The sequence below is a fragment of the Daucus carota genome, chromosome 3 (genome assembly GCF_001625215.2).
Source record: "Daucus carota subsp. sativus chromosome 3, DH1 v3.0, whole genome shotgun sequence".
Lineage (NCBI taxonomy): Eukaryota > Viridiplantae > Streptophyta > Magnoliopsida > Apiales > Apiaceae > Daucus > Daucus carota.
The window spans coordinates 55107034-55129460 of record NC_030383.2 but is presented as its reverse complement, the minus strand read 5'-3'; the positions used below and the strand labels follow the sequence as shown (position 1 = coordinate 55129460).

Genomic DNA, 22427 nt, shown 5'->3' with positions numbered 1-22427 from the left:
CAACGTCTGAAAATTATATATTCATCGAATATATATATTTGTCGAATACATAAACTACGTGCATCAACGTTTGAAAAATATATATGTCGACTACAATTACGCATATTACAACTTTAGATACATCGACGTATTTAACATACATGTCGACGAAAACTCCACAAAATCACTCAAGTCACGACCCTTGGTCGGACACATGAATTACAACGTACATTTTTACATGTCATCACCTACAAGTGTCATGACAGATTGCATTGACTACGTGTCACACATTACAATTACAAGTGACATATTACGGTTACAATCAACATATCACGTTATAGTCATGATGACGAGTTACAAATCATGTCTATAAGCTACATATTACAGACGGAAGACATACTACAAAACACTTTACGTGTTGGTACTCCTATTCATTACGTCATGGCCACTCCAAATTCAGGGGTCACATGAAACAATTTCAAGCCATGGACACATAGAGCAGCTGACAATGACAAGATTATGTACAACATCTTACACATGTCAGAAGACATCTACAAGGGGCTTTACATATATAATGTAAAGCAAAGTCATACAACTTGACATGTTAGTATCACGGGGTTGATTTCAACTACATCCAAGCCTACAAACAACTAAAATGAATACAAAGTGTTCTCATCGTAGAAGATCTTGACAATCATAACAACTCGACATAACACTATAACGACGCAACGAGATAGAGACTCGATACAAGACAATAGAGAACAAGACAAATCGACATGACATGATCACATGTTGCGAGCATTAGTATTTTGACATAGCATCGGTGTTCCTATCTGCCATGATCTGAGAAAAACGGAGTGTTCTAGAAGTAATTTCATTGGTTGCATGTCTCCACCCAATAAAATTAGGGGCTATTGTTATGCCGGGATTTTACGCACATGAGATGGTACAAAAATAAGTATTATATTTGTTATATTTAATCGAGATTACAGCAAACAAGATAGGCATATGAATGATTCAAAGGAAGCCGCATTTCGAGGAAGTTAGTTCAGTGTTGAAGTAAAGATAAGGAAGTTGGAAACAATCACGTATGCGGGGAGAGAAAATAGGAGTTAGTGGAGTTATAGGACTCTAGCCAAGGGAGTTATATAAGCATGCAAATACTGAGGGAGGAAAAGGACAAGCTATTAACTTGAGCTATCTACAAACACCAGCCTATCAAATTAAAGTTACGTAGCATACATTTTTCTTGAATGACCAACACACTTTTATAAACCCACTCCTTCATCTTCTACCCCCGGATCATTCACTTTCTTATGTATAGACCCCAAGACCATTCCTCATGCACATATAGATACATACATTGATGCACAACGGTCTTATCCTCTCCATTTTCTATCAATAGAGTTCTACATCTTCATCTCCCTCAAGTCTTCACGCCGACGGGTACGCACTGCCACTGACGGGAACATCTTCTGATGACGACGACTGCGTTTATTTATACTTGTATCTTGTTTTTATCATACTTGTAAGCTCATACTTCAACATTATAGTGGATATTTGGTTGGGACATTCCCACCCGCGGTTTTTAACCTTTTACAACGGGTTTTCCGCGTCACCAAAATTGCTTGTGTTCTTGTCTTTAATTTTCTTCCGATACTTGTCCATTCAATCTTCAAAATATTCATACATAAAAATACATACTCCATTGTTATAGAAATTGATTAGGCTTGGCTTTTAACCCCGCAAATTTTGGTAAAAACAATAATCCACAAAAATCTCCTTTCGGTTCATCAAAGGACATAACAAAAGATATCCTGCCATTAGATAAAATTCTATAGGCGTATGATTATGAAATGCAACAATATTCAAAAGCAAATAACCTAGTGAACTTTTTAACTCCACATAATCACAACCGTTTTCATCTTAATGTGCCAAAACTTCAGTAAAACAACTCTCAGGCACGGTATCTCTCAAGAGGATCTTTTACAACATTTTGCTCATGGTACATCCTCCAAGCGTAGTCCTCAAACGAAAATGAGTTGAACAACCTCTTGTTTTTAGGTAAATTTTCGTTACCATCGCCAACTCCTTCGTCATTTCCACTCTCGATTGATCCGGGAATGAGAGTAGAAACGGTGCTGTCCAGAGGAAGGGTGAGCAAGAGAGTCATAGATATGCACTTGGCAGAGTTGTTGCCATTTTCCGAACTTGGAATTGGTCTTCCTCTTACTTTCTTTAACTTTCCGTTGCTCCACACCTATCATCAATTCATATACCCCAATTTCTTTCATTTATTTCAAAAATATATGAAGGGACAAATAACATTCTTAACTAGAAAATATCCTAGAAATTAAGATTTATATTGAACCATCAACTTCATGAAAATTAAACCCAACTTGTTACATTATTAGTAGCCAATAGTCGAAGCGCCTAATGGATTTTATCAATCCGACGCTCAATTGAAGACAAAGATGAGCAGCCAAAACTTGCAACTCAGATTTGAAAATTAAAAGCAACAAGTTAACAAGATGGAACTCAAATTTAAAACCACTACTGATGAGATCTTGACCATGACAAGCACCATTATTAGTAGCGGTTGGCCCAGGGGAGAGATGAATTAGCCTAATTAAGAGCCAAATGGTCCAAATGGGAAGATTTTATACTAAAACAATATCACAAGTCTTGTCACACACCGGCACCAGACACATTATGAGACTCAACGACGGCACTAATTAATCTGTGCACGTAATCATCTTTGATTATTAGTCACAAGAAAGCTATAAGGGTCAAAGTTTTATATATTCAAGACATCATGAGTCACGACACGACAACATACTTTAGTCTTTCTTTTGAATAAAAACAAGAGAAGACGATATGCTTAAATAAATTACTTCAAAAAATATGAGACATTCCTGGTCGAGTTTATGAGATTTCATCCTGATCAGGAGAAATTTACATTTCTCTGTTCAGAGGAACAAGATTTTCATTCCGAAACGTCCCCTAATTACAAACTAACATTACGCTTCATATAATGTGGCCGGGAAATTATAACAAACATAACTATACGCAGTACTAATAAAAATGAACATACTCAATTATTACCGATTTCAAAGAAAGAGGATAATATGTTGATGAATTTTACTCCTATCAATACAATAAAAATGTAACGAAGGCAAAATAGTACGTGAATTTACCTGAGCAATGTCTCCCAATGTAACCAACACTGACTCGACCTGGGTCGGAACCGAAACCCAACCCGAATCCGACAACATCGTACTTTTCTTTGCCCTCAACTGATACTGCAACCCGATAACATACGGGTACATTTTACCCGACATAACCTGTTGATTACCCGGCAACTCTTCCGAAACCCACATAAGCGAACAAATCCGGGTCGGGTCATCCCGGGCCGGGTTCTCAAACCCGACAGCACCTGACAGACTCTCTATTATTTCCAACCCAACTTTCTCCATTTCTTGAGTAAATTCACGTAGCGACGTCAGTTTCAACTCGTCTAACTCACCGTAACAAGACGAGTCGAAACAGAACGTCTCGGACTCCTTGTCAGCATCTTCGTCGTCATCGTCGTCGTCGTTGTGGCCTAATGGCCAGTTCTGCGGAAAGTGGCGTAGTTTTTCTTCCCGAGAGAGATGAAAGAGCGAGAGAGAGTCGGAGTGAGCTAGGTTAGCGAGCGGCGAAGGTATGTTATGGCCAGTTAGCTGAAAAAACCCCAGTTCGAAAGCGCGAGAAAAGTCGAGAGAGGGGTCAGCGAGAGAGATGGTGGGAGAGATGGTTGTCGAGAGTGGGGAAGGGCGGCGTTTGGGGAGAGAGAGGGAGAGAGAGGAAGGGAGACGGTGGAGAAGCTGGGAGAGAGTGTCGATATTTGGTGCTGACGTGGAGTTAGGGTTAGAGTGAGATGATGGGGTTGGTGGTGGAGCTGCGGTGGGAGTGTAGTGGTAGAGGTGGTGGTGATCTTGTTCTTGAGACGATGATGAGGATGACATTTTATTTTTCTGGAGAAGGTGGCTTATTAATTGTAGACGGCTAAGACTATATGCATTTGCTATGATTTGTTACGTGTCTAAGGTATATAATCTTAGATTCAATTATTTTATAATTATAATATTTGTAATACCCATCTTTTCGGATATATTACTATATATTTTCCAGAAGTACGGCTATAATTCGAATATTAATATATAAATTCTTTTTCAAAAAAAAGTTATACCGTATAGAATATCTATAATGTAATTCACAGAAGCATCTCTGCAATTTTCGAAATGCATTTCTTATACTAAATCTCTTGCATGTGATGATAATTTTTGCTAAAATTTTTGAATGACGATATCTCGAACAAAAAAAATATTATAAAATATATTATTATATAAAACAAATCACGTTTAAATGTGTCGTCGCTGTCTGAACAATATATTGTGTTGTGGCAGTATGACTATATATGGTCTTGTGATAGGGCCGACTAATCATTTATCCTGGTCCTGTTCAAAATTTAAAATGACGTTTTTAAAATGATTTAAATTATGATTATGTTTATATATTATCATAAATAATATATTATTATAAAAAAATATCCATTCAAAACATAAATATTAATAACAAAAATCATTATATAGAAACAAATCTACAATTATAAATAAGTAATTTTGAATAAGTGATTTATATTATTTTAAATTTTCATAAATATGAGAAATTATAGGTCATAATGAAAATTAGTTCAATTTTAGTTTTAATTTTCATTAATAATAAATTTAAATAGATATAAGTAATTTTTTATTTAGTAATAAAATGATAAAAAAAATGCATAAACACTTTTACGCATAACGAAAAAAAATACTACACCTAATATAATACCTAATAAAATCTAGAAATAGAAATGATGACTGAGTTTTGTCTGTTTTTATATTTTAATTATCAAAATTTGAAATTTATAGACATGCATGGCCCCTGACTTTACAAAATAAAGCTGGATATCTCATAGTCTATACTTGATAATATTTAATTGCTCTATAAATTTTGAGCATTAATTTATATTTTTTAAAGTGATTCCTTTAGCCTTTAATTTGAACATGTATCGCTTGCAATTTCTCTATTTAATAAAGTAATAAAAAATCTAGTGCAAACTAAGAATGCAAGATGGACAGGGTGAAAGAATACAAAGAGTGGAAGAGTGGTGGCATGTCGAGAGAAAGTGCTGTGTTCCCGTGATGGTACTCCTGCTGAGCAGGCGTGGGGTTGGTATTTTAATACTTGGCTCCAGATTCTGTGTAAAGCCTGGAAAAACATGCAAAATAGATGCATGATTGTATAATTCATATAGTTTATTGTACTTCTTTTTAATTTTCTTATATATTTCTTCTGAGATTGCAGTGGAGCTGGTGAGTGGTTTTCCTTTATGCAAATACATTTTGTGTGATTGTCGGTCATTTTAGCTCTCCATTGCCATATTGAAGGGGTGTGTTCTGCTGAAATTGAAGTGATGACTCAGCGGGACCTCTTATATTGACATTGTATAATTTAGCTTAAATTAGGGGGTGCGGTTATTGCAGCGGTTTCGAATTTTTCAATCTTAGTTCTAATACGTTAATATTGTTGAAATTATGTGTATAAACACTGTGTTGAACTTGCACGTATATGTGAGGATGGTTGAAAATCTAAATGGAGTTTTTTAATAAAATTACAAAAGTTGTCGAGGTTGATGTTTTGTATAAGAATATCTGCAACATTATTTGCAGCAGTGATACTACGAAAATGTTACGTCTTTTATTACTTGTCGACTGTTAACACTTGATGACAGTCAATCTCTATATATTTAGTGTGTACGAAAACATTATTATGCGTAATATCAACAACACTTTAGCTATCACACTAGAGAGTGGCTTAAGGGTGAGTTACACTTATATCTTCAAATAATCATTATATATAATTAAATTCATTCTTGTGAGGTATCCGCAAGAGTTCGCTATTTAGACTCAGTACTTAACATGGAAGCAAATGATTGTTTCTTATTATCATCAGATTAAAGAATTACCAACGAAAAAACAAAAGCATGTAGTAGAACATCACAAGAGAAGAGTTATGTAAATACTGCAGTTCATGATATATAGTGCATTTGACATAGCGAAAGTATCTGAAGAACAATTATACAGTGAGGAGCTGTCATAAACTGGCTCACGATATAGTACACGAGTAATGTCTGGACGAGTGACTATTAAATAATTCAACTTCCAACTAATTGATAATATAATGTAGAATTTTCAAGTAATTCCCTATCCCGACATTAAGTTTAACCTCATATTTAGATGCAATCTTAATAGAAACTGTTATTGAAATTGTTTGAGTTCGTCGGAATCATCTCCAGTAATGTCCATATCGTCCCCATATAATAATAGTAAAACAAATCATTTATCAGACCGTGGAATGAAGAGAGCATATTTATATGGACTAGAAGAAAATCCGAGTCGGTGAAACTAATCCAAGATTCACCGTCGTCTTCAAGCACCAGAGGCGTTGGAATTTCCCAACAAGCCGAATACCATGGAAATTAAAAGCCCAGCCTTAGCTTGGAGTGCTGCTGAGAAGTGAAAACCATCGAAATTCAATTAAAATCACTACATCTAGATGTTACATGCTCATAAGCAGTGGCGGATCTGACTATAAAGTTAAGGGGGTCAATTGTTTTGTAAAAAAAAAATAAAAGGGGTCACAAAATAATTAAGGGCCCTCCATTATACGCAGTACCTCCAATTTGGTTACCTCCGTTTATTTTCCACTTTTCCGTAGGCGATACCTGATTCCTTCCGGGCACCAATTTTATTCTCTACACTCCCATATCTGATTTTCCATTTGGCTTCAATAGACTCTGTCTTCCCTTCCATCAGCCATGCATCCATTTACGCTTAAATTCCTTTAGTTTTATCAACAAATAAGCCTCGTATCCATGAGTCAATTATTGTCCTCATTGGAGTTTTGGCATCTCAAGTTACTAGCTTGCCAGATGACATAACCAGTTTAGAGATGATAATTTTACAGTTCCGTGCTCGGTTCGAGTTCATCACTCTCACAGTAAGATTTCAATCAATCCATCCTGTAGGATCAAGTAAGAAGATGTTGTGAGATTTGGGTTCTATAGTTGTAATAAATGCAAAACAGAGGTAACACTTGTATTAATTTGGAGGCTTCTCTTATATAGTTAGTACATTGCGCGTGAAAAGGATGAGTAACATTTCAAAGTGCACAGAGGTCCAAGGGTATACCAAAGGCAGTACTTATCAAATGAACTTGAGTGTACTGCAAACCTTATTGAACCACGACGAGTCGACGACAGAGGTTCTGATTGTGCTATAGAACCAACAGGCATAGGTTCCTACAATTTGCATAACTATGCAGTACAAATTGTTTTATTTGTTAATCTGATCATCGTTCTCTTGCAAATATGCCAGAAACTCTTCAAAAACACAATAGAGCAGCAAAGTGCAGCTGAGGTCTGAGAACTTCGGGTTACATGCAAAAGAAAGAAATTCAGAGACTCTGGCTAATCTGGCAGGAATTCATTCTTCCTAATTATCCGGCCTACCACGATGACTTTGCATTCATAAATCAATTTTATAGATAGAAGAACATGTTGATGCTTAATACGATAATAATTTCATGACATGGAGTACAGCATTGAACACACTCGAATTAGAAAAAACATTTGGTTCTTTTACAAGGTCTGCACAGAACAGTTTTGAAGTATATGTCGAAAAAAAGGCAAGCAGAAACTTATGAGGATCTTCATCTTTTCATCTTACCCTTGTTTTCTTTGCTGTTGAAACCATTTCTGGTATACAATCATGTTTTTTTCGTTCTTGTGCACCGACCAGAGGAGCAAAGACAACTTAGTGTCCTCTTAAGTGTAATTTTCAAACTATAGTCTAAAAGTATGATAATTCCTACCAAGAATTAGACAACACAGTGTAGCACAGTACAATTTTATTACAAATGTTCATTAGATCTCGGATCTAGTATACTAGTACCAAGATTTAAGAGTCCAAAATACTCGGATAAAAACGTCCAATAAGACCCTGAAACAGTCATGGAATATGAAATAGAGTATGAATGCGTGCTTATTTTCTCTAATACGGACTTAATCTCGATCTTAAAGTAGGATATTAATTATTATTAACTCTAGATTACAATGCATGGCACGCGCGTTCCCACATAGACATCACCACTCAATAATGTATGTAAACCAGTGCGAGAAAAACGCAAAACTACATACTCCTATGTCCAAATCCAAGATAGACTAGTAGGCCAAAGAGAATTAGAAATGAAATTGTAGGATATGTATAATTTGCAAGACGGAATGTCAAAACCTATATGGACACTCCACTGGAAGCAAAAGTTTCTTAACTAGACACAAATATTTACCACATTTTTAACTCCAAACATATTTATTACCGAGTTTTATACAGACCGGGTAATAATATTATCGACAGACTGAAACTTGGATTCATCAAAAATTTATATATCTCAATATTTAAATATTATAATTATTATGCCACAATAAAATGAAAAAATTCTTACATAAAAAAAATGAAAAAATTTGATTGTTTATATTTGACTATTTGATCAACTAAATTTGATTAATTATCTTATACAAGTTCTTATCAGTAACTCATTTACATAATGAGTTATTCTACACAATGAGTTACATAATGATCGGTATAAAAATTTAGAAAAAATAAAATTTTACAAAATGATCAAAATTTGGTCAAAATGACTAATTAAAAGTCAAGCAAGTATATAATTCTGGGACAAAGGAAGCAATTCATTTCTTTAATTGCGATTTATATTTTATTAAAATTGAATTGAGTCATTATTTTGTTCAAATAAGTTAGACACTAGAAATTAATGATATAAAATAAGCTTTAAAAAATATATTGGAAAAAGCAAAGCCAAATATTTAGGGAAAATAATTTTTTAATAAATGATATTATATAATGAGATAAAGGAAGCAACTTGAATTTAAATTACATAGACCATATTATCTTATTTATAAATATCAAAAATCAAATTAAACTCCTATTATTGACTTTTCTCCATTTATAAATCTATGTAGTTTAAACTACTAAATTTGATAAATTATTTTCATAGCTTTATGATTTATTATGATTGAATTTAATCAATAATTATTATCAAAGTTGATAATTTTAGTCCCAAGGAGAGTAGTAAATTTTGACATTGTATATTCGAAATTCTTGTGTTTCATATTAAACGTTATACATAAATGATATATTAAATGAATATCCGAAATTCAATCCAATTATCTGATAAATATAAACAGATACTCCCTGCATACCGGTGGGTAGTATATGTTCATCGTTTTACGCTCCTATAAAATTATAGTTCTATAATGTTTTTTTCAAATTTTTATTTTTAAATAAAAGTTTAAACATCAACTTCTATTCAGGCAAAAAAAATATAAAAAATATTATGAAATATTTTAAAAGTGTCTTCAAAAAAGTGTCAAGAATAAGGTATACAATTGAATGGGACAGAGGGAGTATGGGATAGATTGATATTTTAAAATTCAAAATTCATATATGATCTGATAAAATTATACGTATTAGAATATAAATTTAGATAAATTTGATTTAAATCCGTGCTTGTGCCTAAGCTAGAGAGCAGTTAGGCGCAAGAGCAATTAATCAAAAATATTCCACTTCGCTACGTGCACGTAAACCTTGATCTTTTCGGTGATTCGGATTAACATCCGCCCGCAACTTTTCTTCCTCCTCTGCTCAAATTCTACGATTCTTAGTTTATAAGTAGGGTCTAGTTATCTTTTGTTGTAATGGCATGGTGCTTCTCGGCATCTCTTTCATCTACTAGCTCTGCTTGTTAAGATGTTTTTTTAAGGCTCTCCTTGCCTTGAGTTGTAAGATATTCCGAGATCATCTATAGAATTTCGCTGCTTTTCAAAAAAAAAATAAAAAAATACTTGTTTGAGAAACATAAAATTTCACTTAATATAATTCATTTCTCATCTGTCTGTGCTTGTCATATTTCTTATTTTATATCCAATTCTCAAGAAGGTCGATTATTTAAGATTAAAAATTATATGAGTTAAGATAGCACGATAAATTTTGACTACTATCAAAGATTTTATTTAGAATTTTAAAATACAGTGTAACCAAAGAGGAGCCGAGTTGAACACGGCCAGTCTCGACTCGAGCTCGACTGAAAAGTTTGGAGCTCGAGTTCGACCGAGCTTTTAATTTCAAGTTCGAAACTCGGCTCGTAAACAATTTGATAGGCTCGAGTTCAGCTCGAAAACTTGAATTAAGTCACTAAATATTGACAAAAACTTGAAATATGATCGGTTCGACTCGAGTTCGATTCGATTAAATATATAAATTAAAAATAAAATATTAAATATATTTGTAAAAATATATTTATAATGAATAAATTAAAAAATAATAGAGGCTCGATAAGGCTCGCGAACCTTACGAGCCGAGTAATTTGAAGCTCGAGCTCGGCTCGGTAAAACATCCAAATAGCTCGAGCTCGGCTCGATTATTACCGAATCAAATTCGAATATTTTACGAGCCAAGCTCGAATAGCTCACGAACAGTTTGGTTTGTTTACACCCCTAAGGATGATATATAAGTATGATCATATTTTTAATTATCTATGAAATCGGTATATTTATAAGTTCATTGTTGGTAATAAAACGAGGTTGATATTCGGATTTACGCGAAGATATAAACGCTCATGAATTATTGAGAATTTGACAAATATACCAACTTTTAGATATATATTTGTAAATATATCATATCGTTTAAAATCTAGCAAATTTACTATCTTTCAAACATACAATCAATTAAATTGTGAATATTTTATCTTCATCTTGCACTATCTTTTTCCTACACTCGACCACCGCTTACTGCTTTGCAGCCCTTCATACTCAGCCACTTCCTTTACGGCCTGCTTATGCTGAACCAACCACCACATATCATGTCTTCTGTCAAACAACTCCTATCACCCTCCAATCACTAACCCACGCTAACCACTCCCTTTGGCGGTGTCGCCACCGTCGAAGTCCTCATGCCATCAACAATCTCAAATTACTCTCACTACTGCCGACTTTTGAACCCCCATTCTAATGTACATCATTTTTGCAATCACTCGACATCACTCTCCTCACTTTCTCATCTCCATCTCGACATCTTTGCATACACCGACACAGTTGTAGGCTGGCCATCTACAACGATCGGCGGCGCACCACACCACCAGTCCAACCCCTCCTCCCTCCGATATACACAACCCACTCCTTTCCTAGCAGTCCCGACTTCGCTGCGAGACGACACTCAATCATTGCCACCTCTCTTCTCCATCATCATCTCTATTTCTCCATCTTGTTCATCTTAATCAGTTGCTTTTAGTTGATTTCATGATTGTTTTGAGTTGATTTTGTGATATTAATGCCAGCCCCGCAGGAGCACTCATTTTCGCCATTTTCAACCACTTGCTTATTATGCAAATAAATATATTTTTAATAGATTTTGTCAAAGTTGCATTTGTGCTTGCCAGTAGTTGCACAAATGATTGCAAATGCAACCTCCGTATTTTTTCAATTTTTATTTGAAAGATTGTATTTTTGCAATTTGTTTTAAAAATTGATATTATTTTAGTAAAAATTCTTTTAGGCTCGAGTATCTATTAAAAAAGCCCTAAATTATTTAGATAAGATTTATATATAAATATGTTCTTGGTTTCGGTTACTCGTGCTATAATTTCTTAAAATTTTTAACCAATCCGTAATTTGCAAGTCGGTGAGATTGACAAATTTTATGATTTATAATATTAATATAATTTTTAAATAAAAATTTATTATAAATTTTATAATAACTAAGACCAAAATTATTCATTTATAATATATTGAAAGAGTCCACTCAAATCACAAATTAATGCTGGTTGATTTTGGTTGCAATACTTGTTGATTTTGATTTTGACCATGCAGGGATATTTATTTTTCCGCCTTTGCAACTAGTTGCAACTTAATATAATTTTAGCAATTTTTTTTAAAAAAAATTAAACATGTAGTTGCAAATATGTTTGCTCATAGTTGCAGATTTGATTGCATTTGTAAAATCTTATTTTTGCAAAAAAATAAAAATTATTTATGATTATATTTTTGCAATTTGTCTTAAAAATAAAAGTGTTTTGCAAAAATTCTTTTTGACTTGGGTTTTTATGGAAAAAACCCATAAATTTATGATAATATATATATATATATATATATAATTTTTATGTGTTTGAGATTTATGTTTAAAGCGGTTCAAATTACGGTCAAAATGAAACAAATCCGCAAAATGTAATTTTTTGACCATAGTCAAATTATAATCTTGAATCACATTTGATTTCGGTTCAAATCGTATCAAAATCGGGTCGGGTAATATATGTTTCGTTTATAATTACTTTTGAATAAAATTATTGGTGTTTATTATTATGTATAAAATATTTATCATAATTTTATATTTATTCTCTTTTTGTTTATGCTTGAAGAAGATATGTTTATATTTTATATTGAACTAGTTTCTAATTACAAGACTAACGTTTATCAAATTTTATATATTCTAGTTCTAATAATATAAATAATATAACATGTAAAAAATGCAGCTAGCATAAAAATCTTTTGGGAAGGCTAAAATCTTCCTCAAAAAATTATCTTTCGTTTTACCGACAACAATAAATTTTATAGTACTACTTCCCTTCATGTTGAAACAAAGATCAAAGACTCAAAGTAGATAGTACACGGTTGAAAGAACTGACAGCATGACATGTTGCTGAGATAGACACATACTAACATACGTAACTGTATTTTTAATGAAACGTCTTCCGACCAACTAACTTCTGTCAAAGAACAAATGGTTTATTTAGAAAAACCGGCCACTGTTTCAAAAAAACCGAACGCGACATTCATGTGATCCAAATATGACCACGAAATGTTGTCAACCTCTACACAAGTATATTCTACCATTACAGTCAATTGCACACTTCTTTCACTCGGATTTGACCACCCTGTTCCTTCTCACAAAATTGATAAAATGATTGTTTACTTTTTTAATCTTTAAGCGGAAAAAGTATAAGTATACAGATATCAGAGCCGACTTTTGATAACAGTTTATTTTAAATAATTTGTATGTGATATTTTAAAAAATAAATATACAAGAGTCGATATTTAAAATGAGTGGAGTCAATATTGATGAAATATAATTTAGTGATTCTATTCTTAATTTTTTAGATTTTACATATTTGTAAACATCCGACGATTTAGAAATTATGTTTAACAATATAATAAACATGTACAATAATTAATTTTATAAATAGCAGGAAGATATGTTCAACAATGTAATTAATGAAAAGAATAATGATATTAATAATTATTAAATGAAAGATGATAACAATTAATTGGAAGAATTATTTTTTTTTCATTCATGAAATTCGAAGATATTCAATTGGGATTGTTTAGAAACCATCGAAATCTTAGGGTATTCGATTGGGATTTTTAATTATACTATAAAATCTGGTGATATTTAATTAGAATTATGGTATTCAAGTGGGAATGTTTAAAATTTATTTAAATCTGATGGTATTTAAATGCTGCGGATTTTTTGAATTTCATAAAATGATGTATTTTGTGGGATTTGTCGGTGTATTTTAAATTTTTGAAATCACACCAAAATCAATGAGTACTTAAATTTTAAAAAATCCATATCAACTCTTCACATTTTATCAAGAATCCGCATAACATCAAAATAACATACAATCCATCATAGATTAAAAACAACACATTACGGTACCAATCGAATACACTCCTCTAAAATATTTTATTACCTTTTCACTATAATCATCAAAAATCAAGGAGACCATCTCCCCTCAATATTCAACGGCAAATAATTATTCCCACACATTTCACATTTGTTTTGTAAGTTCATAGTGGACAATAAAAGTAAGCATCCGAGCATCTCCAGCCTCCCTTAGTATAAATACGTACACACTCCATAGGTTTGTATGTATAATTTCAAGTTGACAAGAACCAACAGATTGGCGAGAGAGATTTGAGGCTGATAGCCCTTGTGTTATCTTCTTGTTTTCTTCTTAAAAGCATTCCTGGACTTCATTTCTACACCCCCTTGCTCTCTTTATCCTCTCTTTCTCGAGCTCTGAGTCACCTATGGCGAGCTGGGTGATCTCAGAATGTGGGCTTAGGCCCCTGCCAAGAATCTACGCCCGGCCCAGAACTGAAGCTTCGTGTCTGAACTCGAGGAATACGATGAAGAATCTTAGATTCCTGGATGCGAATGTGAAGATTCCTTTGATGGGGTCGAGGAGCTGGGGACTAAGAGTGAGTGTGCCAATGAGTGTTCCAAGTGTGAGTGAAGAGGGAGAGAGATTGAAGAGATTGAATGGGGAGGAGGAGGAGAGTGTTTTTGACCCCGGGGCGCCGCCGCCGTTTAAGCTGTCGGATGTAAGAGCCGCCATTCCTAAGCATTGTTGGGTTAAGGATCCTGTGAGATCTATGAGCTATGTTCTGAGAGATGTTTTGATTGTGTTTGGATTGGCGGTGGCTGCTTCTATGGTTAATAATTGGGCTTTTTGGCCTCTTTATTGGGTTGCTCAAGGGACTATGTTTTGGGCTCTTTTTGTTCTTGGACATGATTGGTAAGAAATTTATGTGTATTAATATACTTTTTTATTTGTTGAAGCTGAATTATTGATGTGTTACTGCTGTTTAGAGGTAAGGTCTGCGTATATCTTATCCGAAGGTTCTGTTTTTACTTGTTTGCAGTGGTCATGGAAGTTTTTCGAATAATGCGAAGCTGAACAGTGTTGTTGGACATATTCTTCACTCTTCAATTCTGGTTCCATATCATGGATGGTTAGTTACTTATCAATCCGTTACATAATTAAAATGATTATTCATGTAGTTTCTCTTCGGGTTTTATTTGTTATATGAAGCGCCAAATTAGGCACTATTTGTTTCTGATGTCGGTGAATTTGCCATGAATGAAACAGGAGAATTAGCCATAGAACTCATCATCAGAACCATGGCCATGTTGAGAATGATGAATCTTGGCATCCAGTAAGTCGAACACGTCGTAAAAAGCAGCCCTGGTTGCTACTATTATTATGTTGTGATTTCTGAAGGCAATCTATGTGTTCTGATATATTGTTGTGTCATATGATTTCAGTTAACAGAAAAGCTGTTTAATAGTTTGGATGATCTGTCAAGGAAATTTCGGTTTACTTTGCCATTCCCTATGCTTGCCTATCCTTTTTATCTGGTAAGCAAATTGTTGTTACTCCAATCTATCTGGTCTTTAGAATCACATTCCCTGGCTGTTTTTAACATTTGTGCTTAATTGATTTCAGTGGGGTCGAAGTCCTGGGAAGAAGGGGTCACACTATGATCCGAGCAGCGATTTATTTGTGCCTAATGAACGAAAAGATGTGATCACCTCAACAGTTTGTTGGACTGCCATGGCTGCACTGCTTGTTGGTTTGAACTTTGTTATGGGTCCTGTAAAAATGCTTATGCTTTATGGGATTCCCTATTGGGTTAGTCTACTATAGCTATTAAAACTGTTCTATAAAGAAAATGGTTTGGGATCATTAAGTTTATGTTGACATTATATTTTCAATTGCAGATTTTCGTAATGTGGTTGGATTTTGTAACTTACTTGCATCACCATGGTCACGACGACAAACTTCCATGGTACCGTGGCCAGGTATGGATTTCTTGAAACAGATATGGAATGTGTAAACTTTCTAGCAAGCATATTCACTATTGATTGGTATTAATTTCAGTCATTTTTGTATGTTAAAACAGGAATGGAGTTATCTGAGAGGTGGGCTTACAACACTTGATCGCGATTACGGATGGATCAATAACATCCACCATGATATAGGAACTCATGTTGTTCATCATTTGTTCCCTCAGATCCCACATTACCATCTAATTGAAGCTGTGAGTATTGAGTAATATTTTTCCCAAAACCATAAAAATGTTTTGGAATTTGAATGATATCTAATAGAAACTCAAATGTTACAGACGGAAGCTGCTAAGCCGGTGTTCGGGAAGTACTACAGGGAGCCAAAGAAGTCTGGACCATTTCCATTTCACTTGTTAGAAACACTCATGAAGAGTTTCAAGAAGGATCATTATGTTAGTGATACAGGGGATGTTGTTTATTACCAAGCACATCCTGAAATTGCCACAAAAAAGTGAACGAGACTTTGTACATTTCATCATATATAACTATTGCAAGCCTGCTATACAGGCTGCTAAATTCTTTAAGAGCAGTTTTTAATCTTTGATAGATGAGAATGATAATATCATGAGTAAGAAATGGGAAGCAAGAATGTCTATGATTAGCGGGGTTACCAGGAGTATAAGAAAATCTCATGCTTGAATATTGTATAATAGTATAATTACTATAATATTTTACCACACTTTTCTAAGTTTATAGTAAAATTTCTACTCTTTGGAGGGGATGATTTGATTCGAAATCAAAATTTCCAATAATTTTCGGCTCAGACATGTTAATGAGTTTGTAATAGAGAATTAGAGACAACTTGGTCATCAGTTTTTCTAACAAGATAATTCAATAATAAGCTAATAAAATTCTGTTGAATATGACTAATAAAGTGAAATTGAAATATAGAAAGTAGAGTAAAATCATTATATTCAGAATGCAAAAATAATCAAGTCAAGAATTGATAAGTGGCTGTTTTTGTTTTTTAATAATTTCTTGCCGTTGTGAACATGCTTCTTAGAGCAAGTCCAGTAGGTTATCTATATGATGTCCTAAACTCACATTTAGGTAATGTGACAAAAAAATGCACTCCAACACTATCCTAGTGTTATCCTAAATCACTAGCACAACCTTAATTCTCCTAACCATTACCTATTTATAAGTAATCTCTAGCCATTACCTATTTAATATTTATGAATAAAATAATCATCTCTCTCCTTCTTTCTTTGTCTATTCTCTCCTTTTCCCCTTCTCTCTCAAATTTATTATTAAAATAATCTTAGGAGAACAAATATAGGGATTACTATTGGAGTTGACACTAAAAATAGATTATCTAAATCACTAAGACATACTAGCACTCATTATTTTATATTATTTATATGTAATAGGATAAGTAACCTATTGTACTTGCTCATAAGCATTAAGCTCCGTTGGACTAAATTCTAACAAAAAGTTATGCTCATGGTTGTTGTAAGGAGTCCTTCTACACACACTTCGTACATGTATTTATTTATAGACGTATGTTCTATTTTGACACTCCACGCCAGTTGAATATATTTCATTCAATTTTAATGAGAATAATAGCACAGGATGAGTGTATTGCTGTGCTAGAAGTTTTCCATGAATTGATCAATGACACTGAAAGATATTTTTTATGGATTTCAATATAATTTTTTTCCATCACTTGTCGAGTTGTCGTTCTAATAACTTAAAATGATAATATAAATTTAATAATAATAATTTAGTTTGGATTTATATTTCAATCACATTGGGAATAAAATTTGGACTTATAATTGTCATAGAATTTAGAACAAAGTAGTTTGCTGCTTATATCTTATTCTCTCAGTATATTAGAAATGTTTTCATTTGGGCCAATGTTTTTTATAAGACAACAAAAGACCAATCGTTATTGCATATTATGGGTTACTATGGAAAGCCATTGCTACAGTTTTGAGCCACTTGCACGGACCTGCGAATACAAAATCTCTCTGAGACCTTTCTGATTCTTTAGATTCAACTTTCAAGTATCCACAAAATGTCATAGTTGGTCCAGATTTACAGTTTATCCATCTTATTCTAAATTTTTCTTTATTTAAATTTTTCAATGCCACTAGTCAATAAAGTTTCAGAATGATAAAAGATAAATTACAAACAAAATATGTACATACGTTTTGCTTTCGTTCTATTAAGAAACAATTTGTTAACACTCGTCATTTTGAAATATTACTTATAGGGAATTTTAAAAAATATCAACATTTTCAGTATTATAATACAAAAATATGATAAAATTCATATATGAAACTACAATGCAATTTTATTGAACTTTATACTCCCTTTGTTTCAATTTACATGTTCACTTTTAAGAAATTTTTTTGTTTCAAATTACTTGTCCACTTCAACTTTCAATGCAAAAATCATATTTCAAAAGTCAATTCTACTCCACATATCTTTTATTTATATTTCCTAGATCAATCTCACTCCACATATTTTGATCATTTAATACAATTAATTTGTGAACATCCACTTTTCTTAAACTGTGTGATTTTTTTAAAATGAACATCTAATTGGAATGGAAGAGTAATTTATATACTTTAGCTAATTAATGAACCATGAATAAAATCGAGACACATAATGGCCCGAAGTTTAGAGGGGTGTATTGGATTGGGATTTTAAAGCATTTTTTTGCATTCATGAAATCTGAGGGTATTCGATTGTGATTGTTTGAAATCCATTAAAATCTTGAGGTATTCAATTGGGATTTTAAATTATGCTACAAAATCTGGTGGTATTCAATTGGGATTTTAAATTATGCTTTAAAATCCGATGGTATTCAATTGGGATTGTTTAAAATGCATTAAAATCTGATGGTATTCAAATGCTGATGGATTTTTTTTCATTTCATAAAATGATGGATTTTGTGGCATTCTTCAGTGTATTTTAAGTTTTTTGAAATCCCACCAAAATCAATGGGATTTTGAAGCATTGTACTTAAATCCTATCAACTCTGCGACATTTTTTAAGAATCCGCACAAAATCAAAATCCCATACAATCCATTAAAATCCATAGACTAAAAATAATTCATTAAAATCCCAATCGAATACACCCCCGTTAGTTATCCTCAATAGTAAAGAGGAGAAAAAGAGATTTGGTTATCTACAAACCATCTTTCCTGTGGCAAGTAGCCCAGAACATATCTGCGTGCTTTAAAATCCATCACATATTCTCCTACGCAATAACTTGGATATGCGCAACTTACAATATTTTAATTGAAAATTACATGAAAAAGGAAAAATGAAAATATAGGAGGTGGTTTATTATAAACCAAGGAATGTAAAGGCAGAAGAAAGAAGATGTCGTCAACTTCTAATGGTGGGGAGTTGAAAAAATTCCGCATGGGCGGCTCTGACTCATATTTCTTCATTTTATATGAATATTTGAAACTTTTTAAGATTCCAATTTCACTTCCATCGTACTCTTTTTCTTTTATTACATTATTATGCTCAAATTATTGTGGGGTATATCTTTTGAAAAAAGATGTGATCAATTTTCTTCCATCGTACTAGCTGATGTATCAAAATTGGCAACTATAATTGCTTTTCTATGAATAATATTAGTTCTTTTTGTGATGTGTTTGATTAACATATATACGTTTAATCATGTCGGTTATTTATATCGAAAGGTACTGAATTTAAATTCATAAGTTCGAGTATAGTAAAAAGGATGGTCATTAAATTTGAGAATAATGCATACATTACGATTGGGATTTATAAAAATCATTTGCAGTGATGACAAGCACTTTAATATTAAAACTATAGTCAATAACTGTAACGCGTGCTAAGTATTTTTTGCTATAAGATTCATGCCTTAGCTCTTTTTAATATTAAAGTACTTGTCATCACTGCAAATTTCAGATCATAGTTTCACAATATTGATACCATATCCAATTTTCAGATCATATGCCTTACCTCCTTCATGGTTTAGCAAATTGTGGAACTATTTTCTTTTAATATCATGTTAACGATGAAAGATCTACAAAATCCTACGAGACCTGCGAAATTCCGCAGATTCCAATGAGCTACCAACCAAGCTTCAAATATATATAAACCCTCCAACGTCTAAGTAAACAGCAAAATCCACGAATTTTACAAACATTGCAGAACCTTACAACTTGTCTGCAAATATCTACAAGCTCTGCAGAATTGCCTGCAAAAATCTACAAGCTCCGCATGAGTCTTGCAAAGCTTAACACGACTGAACAACATTTGTTCCAGTCCAACACCAAAAACGTATCTCAAAGGATTTATTATATACTCATTCCATTTCAAAATAATAATCACTTTAACTTTTATACGAGATTTGAGGTGTAAAAAGAACACACTCTTATATATTATTTTTCAGATTTTATGTTTATAAATAAAATTTTGATATTAACATTTTTATTCAGAGAAAAAAAATTAAAAAATAATATATGTAGATACATTTTTTGCACTTTAGATTAAGTGCAAAAAGTCAAAACACTAGAAACTTTAAATACAAACAAGATCCCTTCCCTTCTCGTTTCCTCCTGTATGGCCCTCACAACTTCTTTTTCTTCTGAGTATTTCTAATCTTCGGAGGCACAATTTTTAAAGAAAAAGCTTTAAATGTCAGAATTTGAAGTTGAAATGACATAATAATAAGACCTCACATACCACAACAAGACATTACATTGTTTAGGATAAAGGATTTATAACTATAAAAAAAGCTACATGATGAAGCGTTTATAGTGAATTTAGATGAGTTTTGATTTGTTTGGACTTCCAACTAGAGGTGGCCATTCGGACGGTTCGGGTCGGTTCAAATGCGGGCTGAACCATCAGTGGTGAAACTGTAACCGGCACGTCAAGACTAGCGATCCGGTCCGTGCCGGGCCGGGCTGGCGGAAATGAAAACTGAAACCGTGTTATACAGTTTAGACGGTTTAGACGAATTGGCGGTTCGGGCCGGTTTAAGCGGTTCGACGGTTCGCGGTTTATGTTCGACGGTTCAGCGTGGCTCATCAATCATGGTCTGGGTCACTTAATGTGCTTGTGTTGCTTTTTTGTTTTTTTTTGTTTTATGTTTATTTTGTTTTTTTGAATAATGTGTTTATTTTGTTTTACAATAACATGTGTAAATTTTAATAATTCTTTAAATTTAAAAATTCGATAATAAAGTTTTATATGATATTAATTTTTTTTAAAAGAAAATTACTTACGTATTAAAACTTAACCGAAATAAAATTAACTAAATACTTTTTTACAAGAAAATTACCTAAACTTAAAAACTAAAACGAAATAAAGTTAAGTAAATAAACTAAACTAACTAAAAAAAACTAAAATTAACTAAACAAACGAAATAAAACAAAAACTAACATATTAAAACCCATGTAAAAAAAACCAGAAAGCAAACAATTGTAATTGTATTACAAAATTTCATTACCCAGCACCTTTTGTATATGCACCTTACGCGGTTTCGCGGTTCCATGGTTCAAACCGCGGTTTCGCGTCCAACAGCGCCAGTTCCGCGGGTTCTAGCGGTTCCGGGCCGGTTACGATTCGGTTCCTCGTTTGTCAACCCGTATTCGGCACGTGTTCAATATCAGTTCATGACGGTTTCGAACCGGCCCGTGTTTAGATGGTTTCGGGCGGTTAAAAATCCGGTTCGTGGCGTGCCGGTTCAATCGGTTTGGCCCGTTTAGCCACCTCTACTTCCAACATGAGAAACTTTAAAATTTGCATGTATATTGTTATGAACCCGACTTAAAATGATGGTAAATATGCAAGTCATAATATATATACAAGAAAACCTAACCACATTCTTGTTGGTTGCGTAGAATATTCATATCATATTAGTGATATTTTGAAGTAAAAAAAGATTCGTAGATTATTTTTAGTTTTCTTTTTGAATGCATAGTTAAGATTCAAATAAAAGTTCAAAAATAATTATTAATCTATTAACTTTTTATATATAAAATAAATTAAAGATATTAAAATTCAAAAGACAGAAGAAAGATAAGATAATGAAAAGTTATGATCTATATAGAAGAAATAAGCCGGGAGAGAACCAAGTATCATGTTATAAAAATGTTTTATTCCGCAATGAGTTGAGTTACCAGGTCAGCTGGAGACCAGGTCACCTTTGTGCGGATGGGTAATATGTTGACTTAATTGTGATTTGTTGATCCTTGTCAAAACTATAGACGAGTTGTTTGACCCAAATGTGGAGAAATAGTCCAACTGAGAAGGACCTTTGATGATAAACTAGATTCATAAATTATGGTTTTCATTAGTTGCTAGAAAAATAGAAAGATAAAAGACATTTATGCCTTGTATATATATATTACTCCCTATGTCCCGGTGGGTTGTATACACACTGTTTGCATGCATTTCGAAATTTTAATATTTAAATTTTTTTTTTTAAAACAAAAGTTTAAACATCAAATTTTTATTTAGAAAAAAAATTAAAAAATAGAGTAAAGTGCATTATGTGTACTCGCACTTGGTGCGTGACACCACTTGCAATATCAAGTTTTAATAAGTATCACTTGCAATATTCAAGTTTCGATTTTTTTACAAAGTGTGTATCTCCGTCAATTTAAACTA

At 33.0% G+C, this 22427-nt stretch overlaps 2 protein-coding genes across 2 annotated transcripts; one reads left to right on the top strand and one right to left on the bottom strand.

Annotated features, from left to right (window-relative positions):
• Nucleotides 1-1744: 1744 nt before the first annotated feature.
• On the bottom strand, nucleotides 1745-4056 carry LOC108211555 (gibberellin 2-beta-dioxygenase 2). The gene is made up of 2 exons (XM_017383187.2): nucleotides 3177-4056; nucleotides 1745-2239 (listed from the first exon to the last, which is right to left on the bottom strand). Exons 1-2 carry the CDS (start codon nucleotides 3984-3986, stop codon nucleotides 1937-1939), a joined length of 1113 nt encoding a protein of 370 aa, XP_017238676.1. The 5' UTR covers nucleotides 3987-4056; the 3' UTR covers nucleotides 1745-1936.
• A 9921-nt stretch (nucleotides 4057-13977) lies between these two features.
• On the top strand, nucleotides 13978-16350 carry LOC108210458 (omega-3 fatty acid desaturase, chloroplastic). Its single transcript, XM_017381744.2, has 8 exons — nucleotides 13978-14709; nucleotides 14837-14926; nucleotides 15064-15130; nucleotides 15240-15332; nucleotides 15421-15606; nucleotides 15696-15776; nucleotides 15878-16015; nucleotides 16100-16350. Exons 1-8 carry the CDS (start codon nucleotides 14222-14224, stop codon nucleotides 16274-16276), a joined length of 1320 nt encoding a protein of 439 aa, XP_017237233.1. The 5' UTR covers nucleotides 13978-14221; the 3' UTR covers nucleotides 16277-16350.
• The last annotated feature ends 6077 nt before the right edge of the window (nucleotides 16351-22427 follow it).

What these genes read in the sequence shown, in the direction of transcription:
- LOC108211555 (XM_017383187.2), bottom strand. Translation starts at nt 3,986, where the DNA reads ATGTCATCCTCATCATCGTCTCAAGAACAAGATCACCACCACCTCTAC. An exon ending in CATTGGGAGACATTGCTCAG is followed by an intron (nt 2,240 to 3,176) that starts GTAAATTCACGT and finishes AATTGATGATAG; the next exon opens with GTGTGGAGCAACGGAAAGTT.
- LOC108210458 (XM_017381744.2), top strand. Translation starts at nt 14,222, where the DNA reads ATGGCGAGCTGGGTGATCTCAGAATGTGGGCTTAGGCCCCTGCCAAGA. An exon ending in TTTGTTCTTGGACATGATTG is followed by an intron (nt 14,710 to 14,836) that starts GTAAGAAATTTA and finishes ACTTGTTTGCAG; the next exon opens with TGGTCATGGAAGTTTTTCGA. An exon ending in TTGCCTATCCTTTTTATCTG is followed by an intron (nt 15,333 to 15,420) that starts GTAAGCAAATTG and finishes AATTGATTTCAG; the next exon opens with TGGGGTCGAAGTCCTGGGAA.